The sequence below is a fragment of the Mastigoproctus giganteus genome, chromosome 3, assembly GCF_048544385.1.
Source record: "Mastigoproctus giganteus isolate SK-2022 chromosome 3, ASM4854438v1, whole genome shotgun sequence".
NCBI classification, from domain to species: Eukaryota; Metazoa; Arthropoda; class Arachnida; order Uropygi; family Thelyphonidae; genus Mastigoproctus; species Mastigoproctus giganteus.
In genome coordinates, this window is record NC_143577.1 from 147,869,829 (window position 1) to 147,893,664 (window position 23,836).

At 37.7% G+C, this 23,836-nt stretch overlaps 1 protein-coding gene across 2 annotated transcripts; it reads right to left on the reverse strand.

Moving 5' to 3' along the window:
• Window positions 1–18,072: 18,072 nt before the first annotated feature.
• Window positions 18,073–21,292, reverse strand: LOC150088320 (uncharacterized). 2 transcript variants are annotated; one of them, XM_090370716.1, is made up of 3 exons: window positions 21,227–21,292; window positions 18,495–18,706; window positions 18,073–18,369 (listed from the first exon to the last, which is right to left on the reverse strand). In XM_090370716.1, exons 2-3 carry the CDS (start codon window positions 18,692–18,694, stop codon window positions 18,294–18,296), a joined length of 276 nt encoding a protein of 91 aa, XP_090226842.1. In that variant the 5' UTR covers window positions 18,695–18,706; window positions 21,227–21,292; the 3' UTR covers window positions 18,073–18,293. The 2 variants fall into 2 exon arrangements, with proteins under 2 accessions (XP_090226842.1, XP_090226841.1); XM_090370715.1 differs by having other exon boundaries at window positions 18,073–18,706.
• Between the last annotated feature and the right edge of the window lie 2,544 nt (window positions 21,293–23,836).

Here is a 23,836-nt window from a genome sequence, read left to right on the forward strand (position 1 = left end):
AATGTGTTTAAAAGCCAGAATTCTGAGGAGTAGATTTTTTTTTTATATTCACAGGAGCTGCAGAAGATCAGATTTCGCTGTCGTAGAGGCCTGGTAGATAGACAGTGGTACGTAGCCGAGTGGTCAGGAGCGGGAGTGCAGTAGCACACGCTCTTTGAGTAGACCGGGGTTGAAGCCTCTGACTGCTAAATAGGGTCGATCTGCCAACCCCCACTGGACAGCGTGGCAGATTATGGTCCATTTCCCTTAGCATGAATTGCTGAGAAGGCTTCCATCCTGCAGTCGGTTGATAATGGCTGCAGTTTACCTTTTTTACCTTGTACGGATGAATTCCGCACCATGGAGTGTGATGAATTCGCACGTTAACATGAAGAAGTTGTGTTTTTGAGATTCTGCGAAGCTTTGCAAACCGTAACTGAACGGAAGGAGAGCTTGCTATAAAAAATAACCCCAAGATCTGTGTGCGTAAAAGTACATTTGGAATGGCTTTTTTTCCAGTGATGATCTGAGGAGTTGTTGGATCTGGTTTCAGGGAATAGACTACTTATGGGCCTTTATTTCATAACGTGGCTGAGTTAGTCGGTCTTAGGCGAAGATAGCATTTTCCCCCCTTAATTTCTGGCTTTTCTTGTAGCATACAGCACGTCGACTACAGAACACCGCAATTTACAGGCATATTATATGAACCGCAATATGACCTAAGTTTCTGATACACCTAAAACTCAATAATAACAACGCAATTTGCAGATACAGTATACTGACTCATAGCCTTAGTTTCTTTGTTCCTAAAGACACACTCGCTCAACCCTACTCTGCAAAAACAAGTGAAATATCAATATTTAAGCTGTTTAAATATTAATTTCGAATATATATATATATATATATATAAATATCACTTTCTTGAATGCTGATCTCCAGTTGGATGAAGAAAGCTTAATTAACTTTAACCTTTTATCTTTCGGAAACCCAGAAAAAAATACAAATAAACAAATAATGCAAAAAAAATACAAAATTTCGGGAAAAAATACAAATAAAGAATACTGTAGGTTTGTTTCAAAAAAATACCAGGAAACAAAACATCTCACAAGCATGGTTTTCAGCTTAATCTCCGTGGAATTAATTTCATATTTATAGATATAATAGGAGGTCTACACTCTGATCCCGGCAGACAACTTGTTGTAATTCGGATTTTAAAAATAAACTACATTTTCACTCTTGCTCTATGAGACGGAGCATTCTCATGCTGGACATATAGGAGCCTATTTTCATAGATCATCTAGAGGACGGGCTCTATAGATTTAAGTAAGAGAGAGACAGTCATAGAGAGACAGAGAGAGAAAGATATTATTGCTTGGCTGCATGCTGTGGTAGATATACGCAATCCAGGCAGAATGCCCTTCAAGACCAGAAGCCAAGGGTTCACAAAATGTCTGTAAAACTGCTCTATTATTAAATATCACACATCGAGATTTTGGGATCATGAACATCACATGTTTCCATGTAAGTAGGCGATAAAATTCGGGTTTGTACTTAGGAAACTGAAGGGCAATACAATAAATCTAATTAAATTAAGTTTCTATTAGTAGGTTAAATTAATAACTCTTAAGATTAACACGGGTTCCTTATAAATACAAACACATAACAGTTTTAAAATGCAAAAACGTTAATTATAGTTACAATCAAATTTATAATGTTTAAGTTAACTGAATTTCTTGGACGCATAAACATGTTTTCTATTAAAATAAATAGAAAATTCTTAAGAAGTTCTAGCAGTGCACTGGATACGCAAACATCATTCAGTTGCACCATCATTCCTTCTATCACATTCCTTCATTCATCAACTTTCCTTCTATCAGGGCAATTCTATTTAGCTCGGTGTCCAACAGCTGAATCGTTTAGGTGGGAAGAAAATTCTCCTGCAGGTGCAAGCTTTGGAGCTCAACCTGGGCTTGGACTTTGTTAGGAGTTTGAAGTCGTCCGTTTGAGCTTGATGTTTTCAAAGAGTACTCCGAGGACGACTTCAGAAAACACAAGCACTGGCCATTAATGTGGTAGAAGAACCGAGGATCATCAACAATGCTCAAGCATTGTTGATGACCCTGTAATTAGTTCAAAAGCATTTCCACATCTAAGCACGTTACTGCTATTTCTTATTTTTAATTAAATGCGGTTAGTACATTTCGTGGCAGTGGCCTATCAGCAAAAGCATAGTATATTTGCGCGAGTTAATGTGGAAGAATTTCGGCCCATGAGGGTAGCATATTGGATATAATCACCATCCTCTCCCCACGCCTGGTGGAAACGGTTTGAGTTCGAGTACGGTAAATGACGCAAGGAATTTTTATCGACTTCTTTTCACAACGTGGCTGAATTAGGCGGTCTCAGGCGAGTGATGTCGGTCCCATGCAATTCTCCTATATATTCATTCCTAAAAGTTGCTTCCAGAAACTAAGGTTTTTCATCCAGCAAACGGAACGCACGCAATATATATTGATGACTCATTGCCTTAGTTACTTTGTAGCTTAACACACACACACACACCACTGGAAGAATTTCGTTTTTAAAGGTTGCTAGCAAAGATTTCTTTAGTAATTTGAATAAACAGCATGAGCAAGATATTTCCCTATAATAATTGACTGGCTCCAAGTTACTTATTCAATATAGGCCGAGATCTCATGGAAAACATCCCTTATAATCCAAATGGCTCTAAATTCATTTGTGAATTTATTTTCATGTGGGAATCCGTCTAATTGGAGGAGAATATTGTGTACAGTAATTAGAATCCAGAGGCCCAAACAGTTTATAGTCCTTCAAGAAAACTATAACATCAGCGGCCATTTTTTGAAAATTTCAGCTTTGGGACTCTGACATATACCAGGCAGATAATGCTGGAGTATCTTCTACACACCGGGTGGAAAAGGTCTGGGTTCGTATCTCGTCAGTAGCAAAAAAAAAAAAAAAAAGAAAAAAAATTTTCTCCCAGGAACTAGGGTTTTTCGTCCAAATCAACCACACATTTGGACGAAATCGACTACAGAATACACCAATTTACGGAATAATATACTGACATCGTAATATTTGATATTGAACAAACTGATCTGGATATTTTAGGAAGAATTGCAAATGAATGTAACTTGAGAAGAACTACTGCGCCATATTGTGTGACCGTGAGGTAATAACGTTTTCATTCTTTTCCATCCAATCAATTGCAAGACAGAAAAAAATATTTTTTACTAATTATTATTAATTTATTTATTTACCATTTGCAAAATTAAATAAATAAAAGGAACTATAATGTTATAATTGTAGGATGTGTATTTAATGAACTTTTCTTATTGCTTATTACATACAGATATTTTTCTTTTATTTTTCTTACGGACCACTCTCCTGCCTGGTTATATTTCTTTAAGTTATGCGACATGCAAATTATATCCCATCTAACCTTGGAATTGCTGTTATAAGTAGGCCCACAGAAAACACTTACTTTCGCTGTAGTTGCCTTGGGGTTTGTTCTATCGTTTTTGTAAGGTATTTATACTTCAATTATTTCAGTGGCTTGTTTGTTTAAGTTAGGAAATATTATTTTGAAGATTTCTTTAGAGGAATATGTTTATCAATCTGGTAATATTGACAAATTAATCGTTTTAACTAGTTCCTCCCCAGCTTTTTTTTTTTTTTTTTTTAATCTTTGAGACCTCGTGGAAAGGCGTTCTTATACTGAAATAAAATCAGAGTCGATGTCAATACTTAATGTAAATTTGGGGTGGAAAAAACAAGCAATTTAAATAGAAAATTGGACTAATATTCTGTTGCTTGTTAGCACGCCTGATTTCTTAACATGTCCTTGTTAGTCTGCTAAGTTTCTGGATTTATTAATGGAGACTATGTCAATAATCAAACTTACTTGATTATAACAAATGATATGGCTGGAGTTTAAATTGACCAACTAAAGATTACTTTAAAAGCTTGAATAAGCGTTGCTTGTTTAAATGTTTGCTATTGAGTTGAGCCAGTTCGAAGTCCACTCGTCTTCTAGGCCCTTAAACGATTCCTCTCCTCTTAAAGAGGGGGGGAATCCTTCTACTCTTTCCTTGTACTTGTGATTCTCTGATCGTACGGATAAATTCTGAATTGTAAGTGGTGTCACTGAGCAAATACAGCAGTACCTTCTTGAAAAAGGTGAGGCCAGATCTGCGAGCAACACTAATCAGGACCGTAAAGCCTTTCTCGGATTGTTATGAATTTAATTTCTTGCATGTTAAGCCCATTGCATTTCAATGATTGATACATATTAGTGTAATTCATTATGCTCATTGAATTATTTTTGCAAATTTATTTACTGCAAATACACCGGTGGGTAGTTAATAGTTCTACATGAGGTTAATAGCGGTTTTTAAGAGCATAGCGCTTTTCGACAGCGTATTTTAGTTAGACGATCACGGTGAAATTAACTGAGGGGGGAAACTATGACAGATAGCAGTTTTGTTGTGTCCACCCACCTAGTGTAATGTAACTTGTTTTGTGCGTGTGCTGTTCGTAGGTTTCTTTGTTTTGGCACAATCGGTGTTTACAGTTGTATTAAAATATCGAATAGTTACAACCACCTTCATTTAGTAGTCAGAAAGTACTTTACTTTACTAAACCTAGAGATTAAACATCTTAATTTTTACGAATTGTATCGAAATTTAAATTAAATACCCACAACTTTATGAAAACAAACGGGAAAAAGTGTAATAAGAAACTATCAAATTAGTTGCCCATTAATTATTCTGATGTCCTAAGAAAACTTGCTGTGGCGGTCTGTCGGATTGCAAACAGCACTGAAAAAATTATTACACAATCAGTCAGGGTTAAATTAACAAAAATGCTGTTCAACAGATGGTCGAAAATTAAAACCGCAATCGATAAAATAAAATGCCAAAGTGGGAAATTTGAGTCTGTCTGAGAGACAGCGTCGTACTAGTTAAAAAGGATGGTAGGGGCATTAGCCACTTCTCCAGGAAGGAGAGACTTAAATATTTTGAGGATCATATCTAGTTCTTTCACGTGATCTCTCCTTAAGGACCAGCTTCACCCTTACTAGGGAAAGTAAGGTAATTTCATTTTGTTGTGTTATTTGAATTTCCATAGTCTCTCATCACAATAGGAATCATGACAGGATTATTCACTAAATATACTACCAACTATGCTGCTTAGCCATTGACATCGTTCATTTTTGCTATTGTATCGAGCTGACATATACTTAAATTTTTACTTTATTTGTGGAATGGAGGGCACAATCAAGTTCTTTGTATTGTATGAGCGTCTAATTTTTCAGGAGATCTTGGTCAAAGCCTGTAGTTTCTATCAATATAGATAGTTTATTCGATTACTCAGCCAAACGCATTCTTTGCCAATTTAGACATGCAAAATATCAATAGTAATGTTAACTTTTATAGTAGATAAATTGATATCATCTTTACAATAACTAAAATCTAACTCGCAGCACTTGAATAGTTTATTGCTCATTCATATTTATTAAAAATTGTTTCCTTTTATAGGATAAGGATGGAATTCAGACAAGAAATGCCATTAGTGGACGGTCCCGAAAGGCGCAACTTCAACGAAAGGCTCACCGTTAAATTTTTACATTTGTTCATCATTGGCGCCGTACTCATAATTCCCAATGTCCTTGTGTACAATTATGCAAAGGACAGCATAAATGACTCGCTAGTTTCTACTAGTGCTGTAGCTGCTTTCTACATCACTGCATGCTACGCTTATTATTGCACTGATTTATGCAAACGTTGTTTCCCATTTCTATTTCGTCGAAGAACATCATCTCGTTCAGCGTATGGTACATTTAGCTCGTCTAGGGAGCTTGATAATACACGGTCCTCTCAGGACGGCCAGGGTCCTGAAAGCGATCAACAAGATGACTCTGGGAAGAAAGCACTTAGCGATTCTCTGGGAAACGTAGCAGCAGAAAGTACACCATCAGAATCCATTGAGACAGAAACTTTCCAAGTAAGTACTTCTGGGTCACCAAAAGGGATACGTGAGGAGACGACAGCAGTTACAATACCTACCCACCAAAGAATGGACGATCAACAGAAGATAGAAATTCCTGGCGATCAACAGAAGATTGAACCTTGAGTATTTTCCCATGAATTTTTAAGTTTAAACATGGTTTTCATGAAATCGTTACTATAGTTAATCAGGCTGGTCTTTATAAGATTGCCTTTACTTTTAAATGCTTACTAGGTGTTTTAAGAGTAATTGCTTACTTTTTTTTTATACTGTAAGTAAATTTAACTAAAGATTCATTTTTAAGAACTGTATTTACTTTGCTTAATCTCGTTACTGAGTTTTGAATGCTAATTTACACTGTTTTTGAAATAAAGTTCACTGTAGACTGCTAACTTGTCTCAATTGCAATGCGGAACTGGAACCAGTTTACCTACTGATAACACGAACGAATCGGCTGCTGCTTTTTTGCTAACTGAATTGCCATAGAATTTTTAATGCGGAACTTTTTCCTCCTATACACAACACCCGTTTCAATTTCCCTACTCCCTTGCGTTTCTTAACTTTGTAAAAACTAATACTAACTAGTAAGATAAGATCTAAATCTTTAGAAAATTCCCCGGAATTAACGTATTTTAAGGTTTGGTGCAGGAAGTCTTAAGGGGAAAAAAGCAGCACTTAAATTACAATAGTTAAGAGGCAGTATAAGTCACATGGCCATCGTGAATGAAGTCATTTAGGCGTTGATGGCTGCAGAGACCCGACTCATTTAACCTGGCATTGAGTTAATTGAAAGGAATTTCCGAATTTTTTTCAGAAAAATGCTTAAATGCTGCGCTTTTCATCACCTCAAGCTGTAAGTTTTAATTAACACTTAACTGGGTGTTATGGTTAAAAGCTGGCTTTCATTCCAAAAGACAATTTGTCTGCAGTACAACAGGAAATTAATGTGATGCGTCAATACATCATTACAAGCGAGGTAGGCCGAAAAGTAACATTGGTTTTGACTTAGCTCCGCAGTTTTCTATCCCCCAACAGAGAAAGGTGGTGAGTTCTGAAGGAACTTGTGCATCAAAGACTCAAAATTGCTGATAATTCCAGTTAGGCTGAGGTCGTATCAGCGTTCGCCTGATGACGATAAGTGAGGAGAGAAATTTTTTTTTTCCATCCTCGTGTTTTTACGTTATTTAGTCTCGTCTGTCGAGTCTACACGTTCTTTCTTCATAGATTTTCAACGTAAAAATCTGAGTAAAAAGGCATGCGAACCTCTGAATCGTAATTGATTAATACCATTACGATTTTTATTAACGTAGTATAACTTTTTTTTTTGGCGAAGTACAAGTGGAAAAACCCTCTGTACCAGGTCCTGCCACTAGCATATTCAACGTCTTTTACATTTAGGAGTCATCGGCAGGCGTTGAAAACGTTATTAATTTTCAGATATTAATAAAATTCATGGATAAAATAAATTTTATTAATTATCAGAAATAATTCAATCTGAAAGTCTTGTGTGTTATGACTAAAGTAGGATATATAATTTTTACATTGAAGAGTTCACGACTAAATACATCTATAGTTCCGTTACGTGTAGTATTTATCGAAAGATCTGACATGTCCGAATTCAGTGTTTTCATAAGTGTGCACAGCTGTTTTCCAGCTTCAGTTAGGTTGTAAAGAAAAACAATTACGTTCAATCCGAAAACACCAGGTGATTTGAAACCAGCTGCGTTTCCCAGTTTTCGAAATTTTTTTTTTTTTGTTTTAAAATAATATTTGTGTTCCTAAATTCATTGTATTTCCAATACCCTACGATCACATCTCGTTTCTTGTGACAATTTCATTGTTTATATTTTCTACTATCCTTCAAAAACTACTCAAAGGTTTGAAAGTTTCCTCTAGAATAGAACTAAGATGAAACTCCAACATTATTAAATTTCTTCCAGTAGAACTTGTTGCCATCATACAATGCAGATTACAATAATTCGCTTCTGGCCGAAGATCACGTCACTTCCGTGACGGTTTTCCGCTCCAATCTTTTTGGAATAACTCCAGTAAACGTTTTTTTAACTGTAAAAACAAATTGCGCATTTTGTGCTACAAGAAGCTCTGTAGTTCATTGCCGATGCAATCTACGTGTAGCTTGCGCTGCGGCAATGTCTGTAGCGGCTACACAGTGGATTTTTGAATTGCGAGCTCCTTCCTATGCAAATTTCGTTGACAATCTTAATATAATTAACACCTGTGCACAAGTGGCTTTAAGTGTGAACAGTTGGCTTAACCGCGGTTTGCGGTGAATGCATGCCAATGAGCTACATATACTTGGCCTACTTTCGTTTCACGTTTTAGCCAATTTAACTTACACAAGTGTTTTATTTAACAAATCAGTTCATTGACCCTATAAATATGGTCTGTATCCCTTACACGGCCATTCAGCCAGAAGAGCGATCCGTAACACAATTGTTTACATTCCATCTAAACAAACTAAGTTTACATTATATATGATAAATATAAATCATTTTTAACAATCAGTCAACTTACATCAATAACAGCCACAAATATGAAATATTTACGAATTTCAGTAGTCGATTTAACATTAAACAAATTTAGGTAGAGCTTTTTCAGTGGGAATAGATGTCAGAGCTCCATCCACGTGAAAGTTTCTTTGTTCTGTATCCTTTTGAGTCACAGAACTTGTCCAGATCAATCGCTAGCCTGCTGATCAGCTGGATAGTGTTTCCGGGGTACATAGCACTTAGGCTACCTAGATTGTCAGATTGTCTAACCCTGTTTGAAAGGGAAGCCGAGGGTCCGTCTGGCAGAGTCCTACCGATGTCGTCCATTCTGGAGGCATCTATGCGTCCGGTTATGAGTTTAGTAAGTGTTAGAATATTTTGTGCAGCAATCTGTTGTTTCCACGGCCTCACGTCTAAATTTGAGTAGAGCACCGATCTAAAGATGTTAAGCCATTTAAGGATCCACTACTCTACCCCGAGAAATTTGATAGTTTTGGGCGCTGAGGACCAGATGGAGGAATGGAATGGGATAAAGGCAGCGTTGGATATATCGTATGATTAGCTGAGGATTATGTATTCCTGTGAGCTCTTGGCGTAGCAGCCACATTTCTGCCGCGGTCTTCGTTTTGGTGGCGCTTAGATGCTGCTGAAATGTAAGGCTCTCATCCCACGTTAAGTCCTTATGTGAGATGACTTTGCTACAGGTTCACCGCGATACATATTTGCATGTTGTTCCTTAACCTTTTGTTTGTAAAGGTCGTTTGGGCCGATTTAGCCTGATTTAAATTCTAGACTGATTAAATCTAGATAAATTTCTAGTTGTATTTTTTGATTGGCCAGTTTATTGATGGTAGCTGTTTGATTAGGATTAGATGTTGTTCCGGAATCCACAGCTGATGGCGATCGGCCTGTAGTCCTTCGGATGCTTACGTTTCAGCACTGGGCACACAAAGTAGGTGTTCCAGATTTCTGTGGGATCTGCGCTAGTGGTGATTTGATTGAAAATATGCACCAGAATATCAACAATGTAAACGCTGCATATTTTCACAATGAACAGTGGAAACCCGCCTACTGACTTCAGCGGTAGCTTCTTTATGATCTCGATCAGTTGGTCTCTCGAGATAGCAAAATTTGAGAATACTGGTCCTACCACTGGAAAGACGGACTGATTGGGCTGCTCGAAGGTCAGTTTTGACCCTTCTAGGAAGGTCTTCTCTTTCATTGTAGCCAGATTTGGCGTAAACGCGCGTATTCTTTTTGTGTGTCGCCTCTTGTCGGTAATCAGCCTCCTGTGAGCTATTCTTTTTGTTTTAAAAATAAAGCTCTTTATATGTGATGACATCTTGTTGATTATTCATCCTTTGCCATCGTCGGTAGGCCTTTTTCTTGCGATGAAAAGCGGGTTTGATGTCTGAATTGAACCATGGGGACGTTCTTTATGTTTGTTATCCGAACTTCGTTTGATGCCCCAGCCAGCGCTTCTTGTTTAAGTTCTTGAGATAAGCAGGATAAAGCTTTTCTCGGAGTGAGGGTATATAGATTCTGCCAGTTAAACTCCGTTAGGCGTTTAAGAATTGTTTCAGATACTTGACTGAAAAGATTGCTTTTGACGTTGTTTGCCTTTTAGATTGGAGTGGTATGCTGCATCTATTGTTTGGATCAAGGAGAATTTGCATGCAATGGGGATGTGGTCTGATCGGAACTTAAAGAAGGGTGGCATGATATGCATGGTGTCCAAATTGTGATAAAGTAGATCTAAGGTATTATCGCCTCTAGTTGGGGTATCTACAACTTGTACGAGCTCTACCGTACGAAGGATAGAATCAAGGTCACTTCTAGCATCTTGCTCTTTTGACAGTGGCATATTAAGGTCTCCTTTGACAACTGTAGGGATTCCTGATTCAAGGTTACAGATAAACTGTGTGGAGTTCCAACCTCGTGTCTTCAGTATGGTCTGGGAATAGGTAGACTACATACACTTGCACTTTGTCTCCTTGGCTAAATTTACACACAAGGCCTCAAAGTTATCCGTCTGGCTGTATTTTATTTTCCCAACCAAAAAGTCATCTTTATGGAATAAGGTTACACCCCCACCTCTCCTGGAGCTTGTCGAGTTGAATAGAGCGTTGTACTGCATGTGTCTGGCGATAATTTCCAGCTGGTTCCCCTCAAGGAGCCATGTTTCTGTAATGCAAATTATATCGAACTCATCTAGATGTAGGAGAGACTGTAATGTCTCATTTGTTCACAAGGCTTCTGACATTTCGCATAAACAATTTCATTGGTATGTAGCCAATGGTTGTGCTAGTCATTTCTGTTGGTTGCTATGCAGATGGCTGCTCATGCTTCTGGGAGTAGGAGATTGATAGTTCCTGTCCAAATAGGCCTTGACCAGGGTTCCTGGGGCCACCGCTTGAAGTCTAGCACAATACGTTGTTTGTCAGGGGCACATGAGATGATGGAGGCATAAGTTGGATGTCTCGTTTTCAAGGCTCTTACTTCCGCCTGTACTCCATATTCGAGATCAAACAGGGACTTGATATCAGACCCCTTCGTGGACGGATTTAGTCGTGACAAACACTTTCTCCTAGTTTGAACAGCGGCAATATTGTAGGCTAGGGTGGGATGCAGGACCTGAGCTGGAGCGGCGCTATCTTTATTGTTTCATTTCCAACGAGTTGATGATCTCTCAGTATTGGGGATCTACCCTGTTCAGTCCTATTTGCCAGTCTTATTTGAGGAACCTGTGTGGTTTTAGTTACTTAATTTTGGAGAATCTGAGGGCAGGCGTTTTCTCTTGCATTGGTTACCTGCATGGTTGCAACCTGTGCATAGGAAGAATTTATGCTTGAGGAGCACGGGACTACCGATTTATTTTTAGTTGATTCTGGATCGCAATGCTCTTTTTGTTCTAGGCTCATCTGGTTGCCATTACCTGAGATATTATGACCAAGACTATCTTTGGTCTGTGGAGGACAAGGTTGCTGAATTGCTGGCACCCAGTTATCACCTGGCACTGCTTGTTGTGGAGGGTCAGTCAGGAACAAATCTGCTACGTTTTTCTGCTTTCTGGAAGTTTGGGGTTTCTGAGGGCTGTATACAGCATGTTGTGGCTGATCTCTGCCAGAGATGCGGAAAGGGCCCCATTTGGAGAAGCACACCTCAGAATGAGGTTGAGAGTTGGTTGTCCCCCTCTCCCGGTTAGATCCTATATGATTTTGCTTCTTATATTAAGGCTAGTTACCGCGATTTGCACAGGAACTTAGTCGCTGTGTAACTGCCTTATCGGTTTTTCTCTTATATATTACTTGTAACCTGCAGCCAAAAACGTTTTCTCTAACTAATGCAAAATCAGCCAGAATTATTTTTTTCAGCAAAAATGATTTTTGGGAAACTTGCCACACTTTTTTTTTTTGTGCAGGCTATCAGTCCAGCTCATTTTGTTGTAAATTGCGTGTTTCACAGTCCGTTTGTTTTGCCGGATGGAAAGGGAAAGTTTCTCACCCGATACAGCATAACCTAACAACGGTGCGAAAGCCCTCATGGGTGCATCGCTACCCAATGAGGTGTCTGAGGAAGGACTTGAGTTCGAATCCCGTTAAGAGCTTTTTTTACACAACGTGGCTGCTTTAGTCGGGCGAGGGTAGCATGGATTTCTCGTGCAGGGAACAGCAAGTCCACCAGAAATCATATTCAATTCGGACATATACGACGCAAAGTGGTCTGAGACACAGATGCAACTTAAAAAAAAAAAAAAAAATCGATGCGATGCGAAAAGCACAATTTCTTCAGTTTTGGCTGCACTCAAATCAGTCTTTCCACAATGTGGGCATACACAGTATAAACACTGCTTGTTGCGAGGGTGTAGTAATAGTAGTCTGATGTTGAGAAAAGACATACTTAGAGTATTCGATGAAATTGAAGAGGTCAAATTGATTTCCAGAAAGATTCTTTTCCTTTTCAGCTGCGATTAGCGGAAAGCAGGTTAATCCAAATCCACCAGGAGACAAGACCTTGAAGAAGCTTTGACGTCATTGAAGTTAGCCGATCTTTTGATCCAACACCCAGAAATATTGAAAAGGTGATTGATCGTTAAATGCTGATGAAACATATTTTCACATAATTGCTATTTCTTAAACAACAAAAAATATTCCTGCTAAACTTGCATTGGAGATAATTTGAAATAAATGTACTTAATGACTGAATTTTGAAAGCCTTCATTTCTGAGGTCACGATGCATTTGCTTTTAAACTTGTACTTGGAATAATTAACGAATAAAAAGGTATCCACGATGATCTTTTATTGCTTCTAGTGAACTGCACTGGAAATGGCATTACATGACGCAAATTGAGTTGCAAATGGTAGAGGTGTAGTGAGGTCAGCTAAGAATGCTTGGTTGCTCTATATGTATAGATGGCGTTGTCTCATCTGGTAATAACGATGCACTCAAGATAGTAGGTACCGATATATACAGCCCGATCTTCGTTTATCTTTCCATTCTTGCTTTCGCGAAGCGCACTCTACATTTCAGTGTTTAAAAATTTGACTACAAAACAAAAAAAAAAAAAATCGAACTTCTGAATTCCGTAATTTTGGCCATTGTATTCAGAATTAATGAGGTTTTTTTCTGTATAATGAATGATCGAGGGCGGCGGCTGTAGCACGTACAGTTCAGGTCACGGTGGTTTCAAGCATAGGTGAATGTTAATATGGCGACTTTCCTTGTATTCTCTCTCTTGTGAACTCTTTTGATCATGCGGTCTTCCTAGATTATAAATAACTTACTTTTAGCTAGTATGACTTCATCAATCTTTAATCCTAGATGTTTCATATAGTGACACCTAATGTTGTAACGTTTCTACCAAAATTCCTGTTTGATAGTCTCTTATGTACTTCATAAGACACGCATGTGAAATTCTACTTGGTTTTGCATAAAATTAATCAACATACATTTTTGAAGTTAAACTTTTGATTTTCCGTTGGGTTTGTAATTATTCGTTGTGTGAAATATTTTCATTATGTACGAGGGCTTGCAAAACAATCAGGGTTCTTGACGAAACACTATTATAGTCATTATTGGTTCAAATAGTGTTTACAAACTTCCTTCTAAGCAGTTTGCCAGAGATTAGCATATTACAGGACGATGCTTAATACACAAAATACCTATAGGAAGGAAAATAACGTACATTGGTGTATTAGGGTTGGCCTATGTTATTCACCACACCAAAGTTCCCTAAGAAGAAAGCACAGAAATTAAAGAAAAATTTAGTTTATTTGAAAGAACAACAACGCAAAGAGTTTCATAGATTCATTAATATGCTTCCCGATTGGTTCCATTTATGGCCTGTGGGTCGAAACGATATTCAATTTCACGCCTGTCATTGTCCAGCTTCCTCATTCATTTCCCTTTCTGGTGGGAGTAACGCTACCCGTTTCTTGAGACAACTTCAACTGCTGCTGAATGGACGGTCGTCCATGCGCTTGTTTCCCATATTCCAACTAGTAGTGTTTTGTAACAACACATTTAAATTCCCATTACCAAACCGCGCACATCACTTTCTGTTGGGGAAACGTAATTTTGAAATTGAAATGTTTCTGCCCCGCCAACTAGCGATTACGTTACTTGCTGGAGAGCTATGGAACCTTTTCGGCTTCTTTAAAATGAAACTAACACTAGTCATGTGTCTTTATCTAGTGCACTTCTCTTTTAACAGCGATTTATAATGGAGCTCGTAACGGAATTAAACGTGATTCCATGGTTCTAGGGAAGCAGTATGAAGAGATAAAGGTTAGGTCCCTGGGTCATCCTTCCGCAGAACGAAGCGCTGAAGCATCTTATAGCACTGAGATGGGACAGCTGTTCACATCGAATGAGAAGCTAGTCAGAAGCCAGTCGACATGTCAAACATCAAGCACGAAGGAGTAGCTTGGTTTCGTGCTTGATGCAACGAAGTCATTATGTCCACTCTAGAAGGATCTGATATATCTTTGTCATTCAAGCTGGAAAACCATAGGCCAGGTGGAGCAGTGTAATTATAATAAATGGGTGGAACTCCCTATTCGTTAGAATGGGTTTCTCTGTTCCCGGATAATGACAGTGGGTTACGAAGGAACATAAAGTCATATTATTTGTACAGCTAATCACCAATTTTTCCACCGACTCGTTACAAGTCAGAGAAATATTTTATGTGGAGGTCCGAGTCATTTCTTGTATTCTTTTAGTGCCTTACTGCGCTGGACTCGGTCGCTCAAGGTCTATTGAATTCCGTGAAGTGTTCCGGTCGATGTTAGACCTGCAGGGAGGGGGTGGAGATGAAATAAGTTTGTGTTCCAGATGTTAATATTATAATGATTCTAATCTAATCCCATGAATATCTTTCCAGCTAACGCACACTAGATGGAAGAATTTCTGGCCTTGGATCTGGGTCCTGTGGAAAGCCTGGCCTTTTCAGATGACATGAATTTCGTTGCAAATGGTAACACGCGAATGGTTGCAGAGCAAAGATCAAATGCAGCCCTCTTGCAGCTGCAAGAGTGGGCACAAATGCGCATGCTCGAAATGTCGCCTGAAAAAAGCCAACCAATCAAACAAATTGAAGGTACCTTAAGCAACAAAGAGCAAGTGGATATTGTGTTCGTCAACATTAAGGCGGCTTTTAACAATATGTCCACCCAAGCATTATGTGCCATACTACGTAGCTAATTCGAAATCTCTGGCCACATTCTTGTTCTCCTTAGGAAACTCCTTCAGTCCCGGATCCTATGCATCAGAAATCAGAACCATAATCACAGCATTATCTGCTCCAGATGGCTTCCTAAAGGGGGGGGGGCGTTCTCATTGCCGCATCTTTAGAACCCTTCCTAGCAAACCATGCTAATTTACCACTTACGCAGATGATATTAAGTTCTTCATCATCACAAAATGTTCCCAGTCTCTGACTGTGAGCTCCAACCAACAACTACATGAACTGGTACCTTCATGCGATTGGGCTCTCCATTAACAAAGAGAAAACTTCACAACTCTATCACAAAGAAGAAAAATACCAACGATGTGAACATCATTATGGCGAACTCCCCATTTAAAAAAGTCACCCAACATAAGGATTTGGGTATCACCTGGAACAAAGACCTCATCTTCTTGCCTAACATTAATGTCACTCGAATGAAAACATATTCGGCTTTATGGGCAGTAAAACAGGAGATTTCCAACTTCCATAACCTTATCATCAAATACATTCTTCGATGCATAATACCAATTCCTTTATATGCCTCGACTATATGGTCCTCCGTACCCTCATCATACCAAGAAAGGTTCCTTTCCCTGGAATAAATAAAATTTCTGTTTATACTCCGGGACGACCAAACGGTCAGAGGAGTTCACAAGATAGACAGATTACAAGAAACAGCACCGTATTCAGCAGTCACGGGCTTGAACCCCGGTCACTCAAGGCACGTGTACTTATGCACCCGCGCGCCTGACCACTAGGCTACGGCGGCCTTTTTTTACTGGTTTTGAAATGGCTAAATAGGGTTGTCGAGCTAACACCTACAATCTCGAAATCTGTTCTGGTCACCAATCTTAATACGCTTCCTTGGAGGTATCACATCATCTCTAGGAACCTTCTCACCGTCTCTAAGCTTCTGTCCGGAAAACAGCTCACCTGATATAGGGAATATTATCGCCAGACAGGAAAGATGCCAGACCAACACATTCCCATACAGATCGAAGCTGCGTAGCATGCCCTCCCTGGACAACATGTTTCCACATAACTATTGAATAGATTAGCCATAGATTTTGAGAAGCTCTGCAAGGACAGAACCTACAGATCTGTATGCCCTCATCATGCTCTAAGTGGACTCTCTGAGATGCTGCGCTATCCGCGCTGTATTGTATCTGTATGTACTTTTATATCTTTGTTTCTTCACCAGGGACTGTTTAAGGCCGTGTATTGTATCCCAGCTTTGTACACAATGCAATCGTCTGTCATTTATATTTAATCTCTGATGTAACTCGTGTCCTCTAGCTGCATTTCTACGGAAATAAATTGATATTAATAATAAATACTTCTAAAAGGCAACACACGCACTGAATTGCCGAGTTTTACGTTTTTTTTCTTTATTACCCGAAGCTTCCGCCTAATTGGTTCTGTATTTTAATCATTTTTATGTCTCGGCATAAGATGTACAAATGATTAAAAGAAGAGCATGGAAATCATCAACCTGCTGATTTCACGCACTTCCGATCATTTCTGCTGGATACTGCAATTTCAATGAGTATACATAAATGGCACTGATCTGTTATAAGCAGACCACTAGCAATACATCTTCAGCAGTAAGATGAACGTTGGCAATTAAAAATATGCATTTAACAAAATATTACACATGCATACTTAATGTGAAGTTTGATATGCGGGAAGCAAATAAATTACGTCTATATTTTATACCGTGGTTTGTTTTTGTATATAATTAAAAAAAAAGATAGTTTTTAGTAATTATAAAAGGCAGATTAATTTTAGAATTACTAATAATGATTCTTAAACTAAGCTTTAACGGACAGCATCCATTGAATCCGACTTTTCGTTCATAGGAATCCTAGTGATTTAACTGCCTCAGTAACAGCATTCACTAATATTTTGGCTATCGTCAAACAATGCTTTACTGGTTAGTCCAGACTGCCAAGATTTTCCTCATCGTCATCTTTTACCAGTTTGAAGAACGTGGCAGGAATCAGTGGGCATTCATCTGAAACTCCAGCGTGGGTGCTCTAGAGCTCTTTACACACTGAGTATGGTTTAGCCGGAGTTTCCCTTGCCATCATAAGGGAAGATTTCAGGCTCTTCTATTGCAACACAATAAGTGTTGCAAAATACGATATTAATATTTACTGATTTTTATAACATTCTGGGCAATTCCGGCAACTATATTAATTTCTTCGGCCTTGATGGACAATCAGAATTAGCGGACAGACCTCACTGTCATAATCCGTTAAATCTAGGTTCTAGTGTATCTAGAAAGTAACTCTTGTTCACAAAAATGGAGGTTGCCAGTATTTAACTTAACAACATCCTCCATTTTTATCCTAAACATGAATATTGTCCGTCAAGCTACCATCAATATTCAGTTTGAGATATTCTTTACATCCGATCTTATACACGAATGGGACAACACAGTTTAAGGAATACTGTTTCAATTTTGAACATATTTTATCTATGCCAATTGTGTTGTAAAAGTCATGTTTAGTAGATTATTATTAAAATGCTTCATGTATTAACGTTCTTTTTCTGCATGTCTAGAACATTAGAAAGTTATTCATCATATGCAGCCCTGAATCAGCTTGCCAAGGCTTTTTAATGACATTTATTGCAGACAGCAAATTTGTGACCCGCAGAAGTTGAGCTCTCGCAGAATTGGTGCTGAATAAAGAGACGTTGGTTGTTCAATGAACTAAATTTATTTAATACAATAAAAAAACCCAGTAAAATCACACCTACAAACACGAGTACTAGTTGTTGTAGGACATTGTTTTAGAAATAAAAATTCAATCAGCCAGGGGGTATCCTTCTCTTTGGTCTGAATATTTCTGGCCTCTCTCCGCTAGACTATTGATTTGTAGTAGTTTTTCCTGAACTAGAAGCATTGCATTTTCAGACAGAGGATATTCGTACCAAAGCGACTCTAGATTAACTTAACGATTCCATTTCCATCGCCTTGTTGTGAATACCTTCGACAGAGAATTCTAGGCGACTGCTATCAAATAGGTCGTCTTCCGGATCGTCAATATAACGACGGTACGTCACTGATGGCTCCGTTTCTCGACTTTCGATTTTCGGCCCGCAGAATAATCTTCGGCCTTCGGAAAAGAAAACAAAGACGGCATTCGTTAGTCGTTTTGATGCAACGTAATAGTCAGCTAGGAAAATGACATAAAAAATCGTTGTAATAACCGAACTAAGACCAAGAGCAATGCGGCCATACCAACTCTTCACAAGGGTCATAGATATTGCAGTGGACATAACGAATGAGATGATCATAATGTGAAGGAGATAGCCGAAGAAGTTTTTTAAATACTTTAACCATTTCCTTTCTGGCGAATCCACAACACGTGGTGTTTCTGGCTTAGGATTGCGCCCATCAGTATTAACACTTGTTGTGGAATCTGCCGTTTCCTCCGTCATTTTGACGTTAATCTGAAAAGAAACAAATGACTTAATTTTAATGCAAGTATAAGAAAAGGCTTCATTTGCATGCACTTAATGAAAAAAAAAGAGATGAGAACAAGAATATTTACCCTAAACATAGTCGGTTGTGAGACAGGTAATATTTTTTAAAGTTCTGGCGTTCATTGGCTAGTTTGAAACAAGTGCTCAGTACCTTCAAAGGATATCGGGTTACAGTTTCCAAATATTTGTTGCAGTATCAGCGAGAGAACAGCTTGTTTAGTTGCCCGGGAAACGAGTGGGCTGCGTTTACATTTTTTTTATTCTCTTTTTGCCGTTTTATTAACAGAAATGGATTCTTGTCCACGGCCATCGAACCTGAATACAGTCAACCCAAATCCGCAACCTTAAAACCTGGCCACATTCCGGGTGATCATATCACAGCAAAATAAAAACCCTAAAGAGAGCACTATATTTTTGTAGTACAACTTATACATGTGTATTTTTCACGAACTATAGTCGCCGTACAGTATACGCAAAATATTATTCAGTATGGGGGGAAATATAGTTCTCATCTTCGTTGTCCAGAATAGATAACTAACATGCATTTTGAACCACTTCTGTTCTTTGAGCCACTCTTTTCTTTTAGACTACGAAGTTAAGGACAAATACAAATGGATAAAAGCTGCTGTGTTGCTGTTTGCAAACACGAACTGAAAGTTTTTTCGTTGAGTGAGTTACTGAGACTAGCTTTTCTTATGCGTAGCGCAAGACTCGGAAACAGTAATCCATTACTGAGTCGATAATGCTATTCATTAATGGTTCTAGACAATCCTATGATCTTAAGATATTTTTCCACGTAAGAGTGGCCTAAAAACTTTCCACTCTGCACAATCAACTCTTACGTTCCTGTTGAACGAGTAACCAACAAGGGAGCACTAAGCTTGCGCAGTCCTGGTGATTTGCTGTATTTGCCTAATTTTACCTAAATAGCAGCAGGAAAATAAGTTTATATATTTGATTAGTTCAACTGTATGATGCACCCAGATAACCGGAATAGACTGTTCCGTTTGTCGTCTAGACTATTCCGACTGCAACCAAGAAAAGTCGGCAGGGACTTTGCACTAGCCGTAAATTAGTAATTTTGTCAATTCATTTTGACAAAAGTTATAAATATAGTCGCAATATTGCTTTATATATTCCAGAGTAACATGATTAGTTATTGTTACAGTATTTTCATTTTATACTAAATGGATGAGGAATCAAATTTAACAACTTTGACTTTTCCTACTATACTTTTATAGAGAGTTCGAAAGTGATGTCAAATAAATGATTATTTATTAACTTTTCTATTCAGTAACAAGATTCTGTTCAGTACATGCATAAACACATGCTAGTTCAAGGTTCCAAGGTGTGTACATAATACAACGGTAAACTGGAAGAGACATAGTCGGTGTTAAAAAGAACAATTGTGTGCTTAAGGTTGACTACTAAGTGCTTCTTGTAGGAGATTAGATAGCTAACAAACTTACCTTATCTGTAACAACCAGATATTGAACAATAGAAGGAAGACAACCTTAATTAGTAAGGAGACAAAATTAAATCTGCATATCATGTACAACGGAACTATAAAAGCAGATTTATAGATGTGATAGTTGAAAGCCGTACTCTGTATTAGGAATATTTTGATCTTAGTTTATTCGATAAGCTGAAAAATGCAGAAATCTGGGGAGTTCCTCCCCCCACTCCTGAATAAAATTACGGAATGTGTTCCAGGCTCATGAGCAACTTGTATCTGAAAAATCATTCCAACTTCTTATGATAATCTGCAATACTCGGACATCTGCACTCGGTTATTCTTACACCAAGAGTGCACAAGTAGACTGATCAAAGACAGAACGAGGTATTCTGACGCATTGCAATGGGGGGGAGGGAGAAGGCATGCAGGAATTCTTAACCACATAAAAGCTAAATTAATCATAAAATAGAGAAGTGGCATTTTTGATACTGCTGTGATCATTCGCGATATCTAGACTAACAGTTTGAGTATACTAGGTGATGAAGAGATTTTTTTTCTTCTTTGGTTGGACACAGTTCTAGAGATTAAAGTTGCGATTTTCGTGTGGGCTCTTCTCAAGAATGGGATAGAATAACAAAGTGATAAAATACTGTAAGATTTGTTAGCGACTGAAGTGTCTTTTCTCTCGCCCAATGATTCTAAAGTCCTACTTGAATTATCAGCCTTAGTCCTTGTTAGAAGAATTCGTTAGTCATTCAACAGATTATTAGGGTGGACTGTCCGGAAACGTTAACAGAGAATCTCCGATTGCAAGAGTTTACTTAAAAGACGAACTGAGCAACTCGTATTTATTCAGGTAAAACCGCAGAAAATTAAGATTTTAGAATATTGAGTAATTAATAACCAGGAATAAGATTGATTTTTGAAATTAATTCATGTTTAAAGTTCATTAGAAGCATTTTTACTTTTGCGAGTGAAACTATAAAAAGGTTATAAAGGTAAAATTTGTTTGATCTTAATCTGACACTTACTGCTCCTCAAATAGCACTGCAAAATCACCCGTTTGAATACCCTGTATACTTGCGTAGTACGGCGAGCAAAGCACTAAATAAGAAAGAAATAGGGGATTTTAAGAATTTATATTTGAAGTTTTAAACCGGAAATAGATACGAACCATTGAACTAATGTGATGAATGGAGGGGATTAGAAATTCCGAAGAAAAGAGATATTGTAAGAACTCGTGATGGGGGAGGGCTTCGTCCACTGGTCTTGTAGTTTAATTGACACTACTGGAATTAGTGAAATACGACCTGATCAAAGAGTTTTACTGACAAAATTGCGTTCCGTAAATTACTTTATTGTAATAATGCAAACATTTATTTATTTCTCTTTCATATTTAAACTAAAATACAAAATTATACTCTAACAAATAAATCTTAACTAGTTTATTATCCGCTCATAATTGAATACATTTTGTAGTACAAAATAATTTTTAGTTTGTTAAATTACGAATAGAGAAGTAGACTAGTTCCTGTCAGAACCTTGCAGCAAGAGTAGGTCATCGGATGTCAGTAATTTCTGGGGAAATTATTCTGGCAAGTCATAATAAGTACATTCCTCAGAAGCATGATATGAAATAAAAATTAGCTATCGAAAATGTCTAATCAATTTGGTCCATCAGAGTGTTCTTAACTCCTTGGATATGTAGCTGTCACAGACTTAAGAGTCCGTAAATAATAACAAGAGAATTATTCCTGTTTTATATTGGTTTTAGGACTTTCAGAATAAGAAATAGAAATTAAAAACAGAAATATATTTATCCCTAATCTTTCTACAGTTTTAAAAATCAACTAATTATTTTTAAAATTCGTGTACATTAAGATTTAGCATTTTAAAGGATTTTTATTGACTATAAATATTACGTGGTGTATTCTGTAATAAATCATTTTTTCCACATGAAAAAATAAACTTTTATTAGATCACAAAAGCTTGAAAAAAAAAGGTTTTACGAATTTTCTAACCCTGTGCAGTACCCAAATAAACTAACTTGGCGAGATTTTTGAATATGGATTCAGGCGATGAAGCCCCGAATTCGAGTTCCAATAAGACAGGAAAAATTTTCATTGGGTCTTTCCCCCCCCCCCAACCGTGGCCAAGTTATTTGTTCTTTGGGGGAGGGGTTGCTGGGTTTTACTCCCGCAGAAAAAGCAGCATTTTCGTTTTTCTGAATTAAACCGTTTACTTGCATCATCCTTTGAGATTTAACCTAAAAAAAACAGTTCTTCACACTTAGCGTTGTTTAGTTTCTATATATCGACTTAATTTGGCAGGTTTCAAACAAACAGGCTGTTGTTGTTCTTAGGTTCATCAGCCATTTAGACCATACTGTGCTATTGTGTATTATATCGGTACAAGTGGGTGGAGCTGATTTGTATGTTGTGAGAACTGAAAATAAGCCCGATTAAATAGCAATTGAAGGTTAACATTGACAAATGCAAGGTACTGTATATGGGTAGCAGTAATCTCAAAATATATCAAATGGGTACATTTGATATATTTTGAGATTACTTTTTTATTTTGAGATTGACATGAAATTCTCTAAGGAGATAATTATCCCGTTGTATAAGGTAATGGTTAGTTAGGCTACATCACGAATACTGCTTACGGATCTAGAAGCATCATTTTACGCAGAACGTGGAATGTTGGAATGGTGCAGAGATGGGCAACGAGATTATGAGAGGAACAAAAGGATGCTCTACCAGGAAAGGCTTCATTTGTGCAAATTGTAGTCTGGAGACTAGATGCCTGTGAGCGGAATCGGATTGAGTTGCTTAAGGTTTTGAATGGATCGAGTAAACTAAATGCTGATGAAATCCTTCCTCTTGCTCAGACTACGTATATAGAGGGGGGCATAAATTCAAACTGAAGAAGTATGGTTGCAGATGTGCGGAAGTTTGCCTTTAGCCAGTGAGTGAGTGACGATTGGAACAAACTTTCATCCGTTGTTGCGGAAGTGGGTAGTATGAATAAATGGACAAACCGTTAGAAGGGACGTTAGGTGATATGAGTTCTGCTTTTTTTTTTTTTTTTTTTTTTTTTATGTATGGGCTTGCTTTCTTTTCATCATTTTCCACTACTAATACTGATATTAACTGCAGCCTCGATTGAAGAGGACATTAGAAATTCCTCCAGTTGTTCACAGTCCAAACGAATGGCAAGCAAGGAAACCGCTATACTCTAACACAATGGTTTTCAACCTGGGTGCCGCAACAACATTCCAGGGGTGCCACGTAATTTGGGTTTATGTTACTTAAACTTATTATTATTTTTTAATTTATATGTTTATTTCATTATAAAAAAGTTTACAGTATCTTTTTAATTTTGTGGTCATCTATAATTGATGTTTACTGAGTACCTCTATATAACGGATAAAATTATATTGAGTAGGGGTGCCGCGAAATAAAATAAATTACTTAGGGGTGCAGTTATTAAAAAAAGGTTGAAAACCACTGCTCTAACAGAAGGCCACAGGTTTGATAGCACTTAACTTCTGTTTCGCATGTTTTATTTGTTAAAGCACATAATGTGTATTCTGTTCATCCCTGAATATGAATAAATACCACAATGTGTGTTGTCATGTG

Excerpts from the sequence above, each read along its gene's own strand:
- LOC150088320 (XM_090370715.1), bottom strand. The coding sequence starts at position 18,694 with ATGACGGAGGAAACGGCAGATTCCACAACAAGTGTTAATACTGATGGG.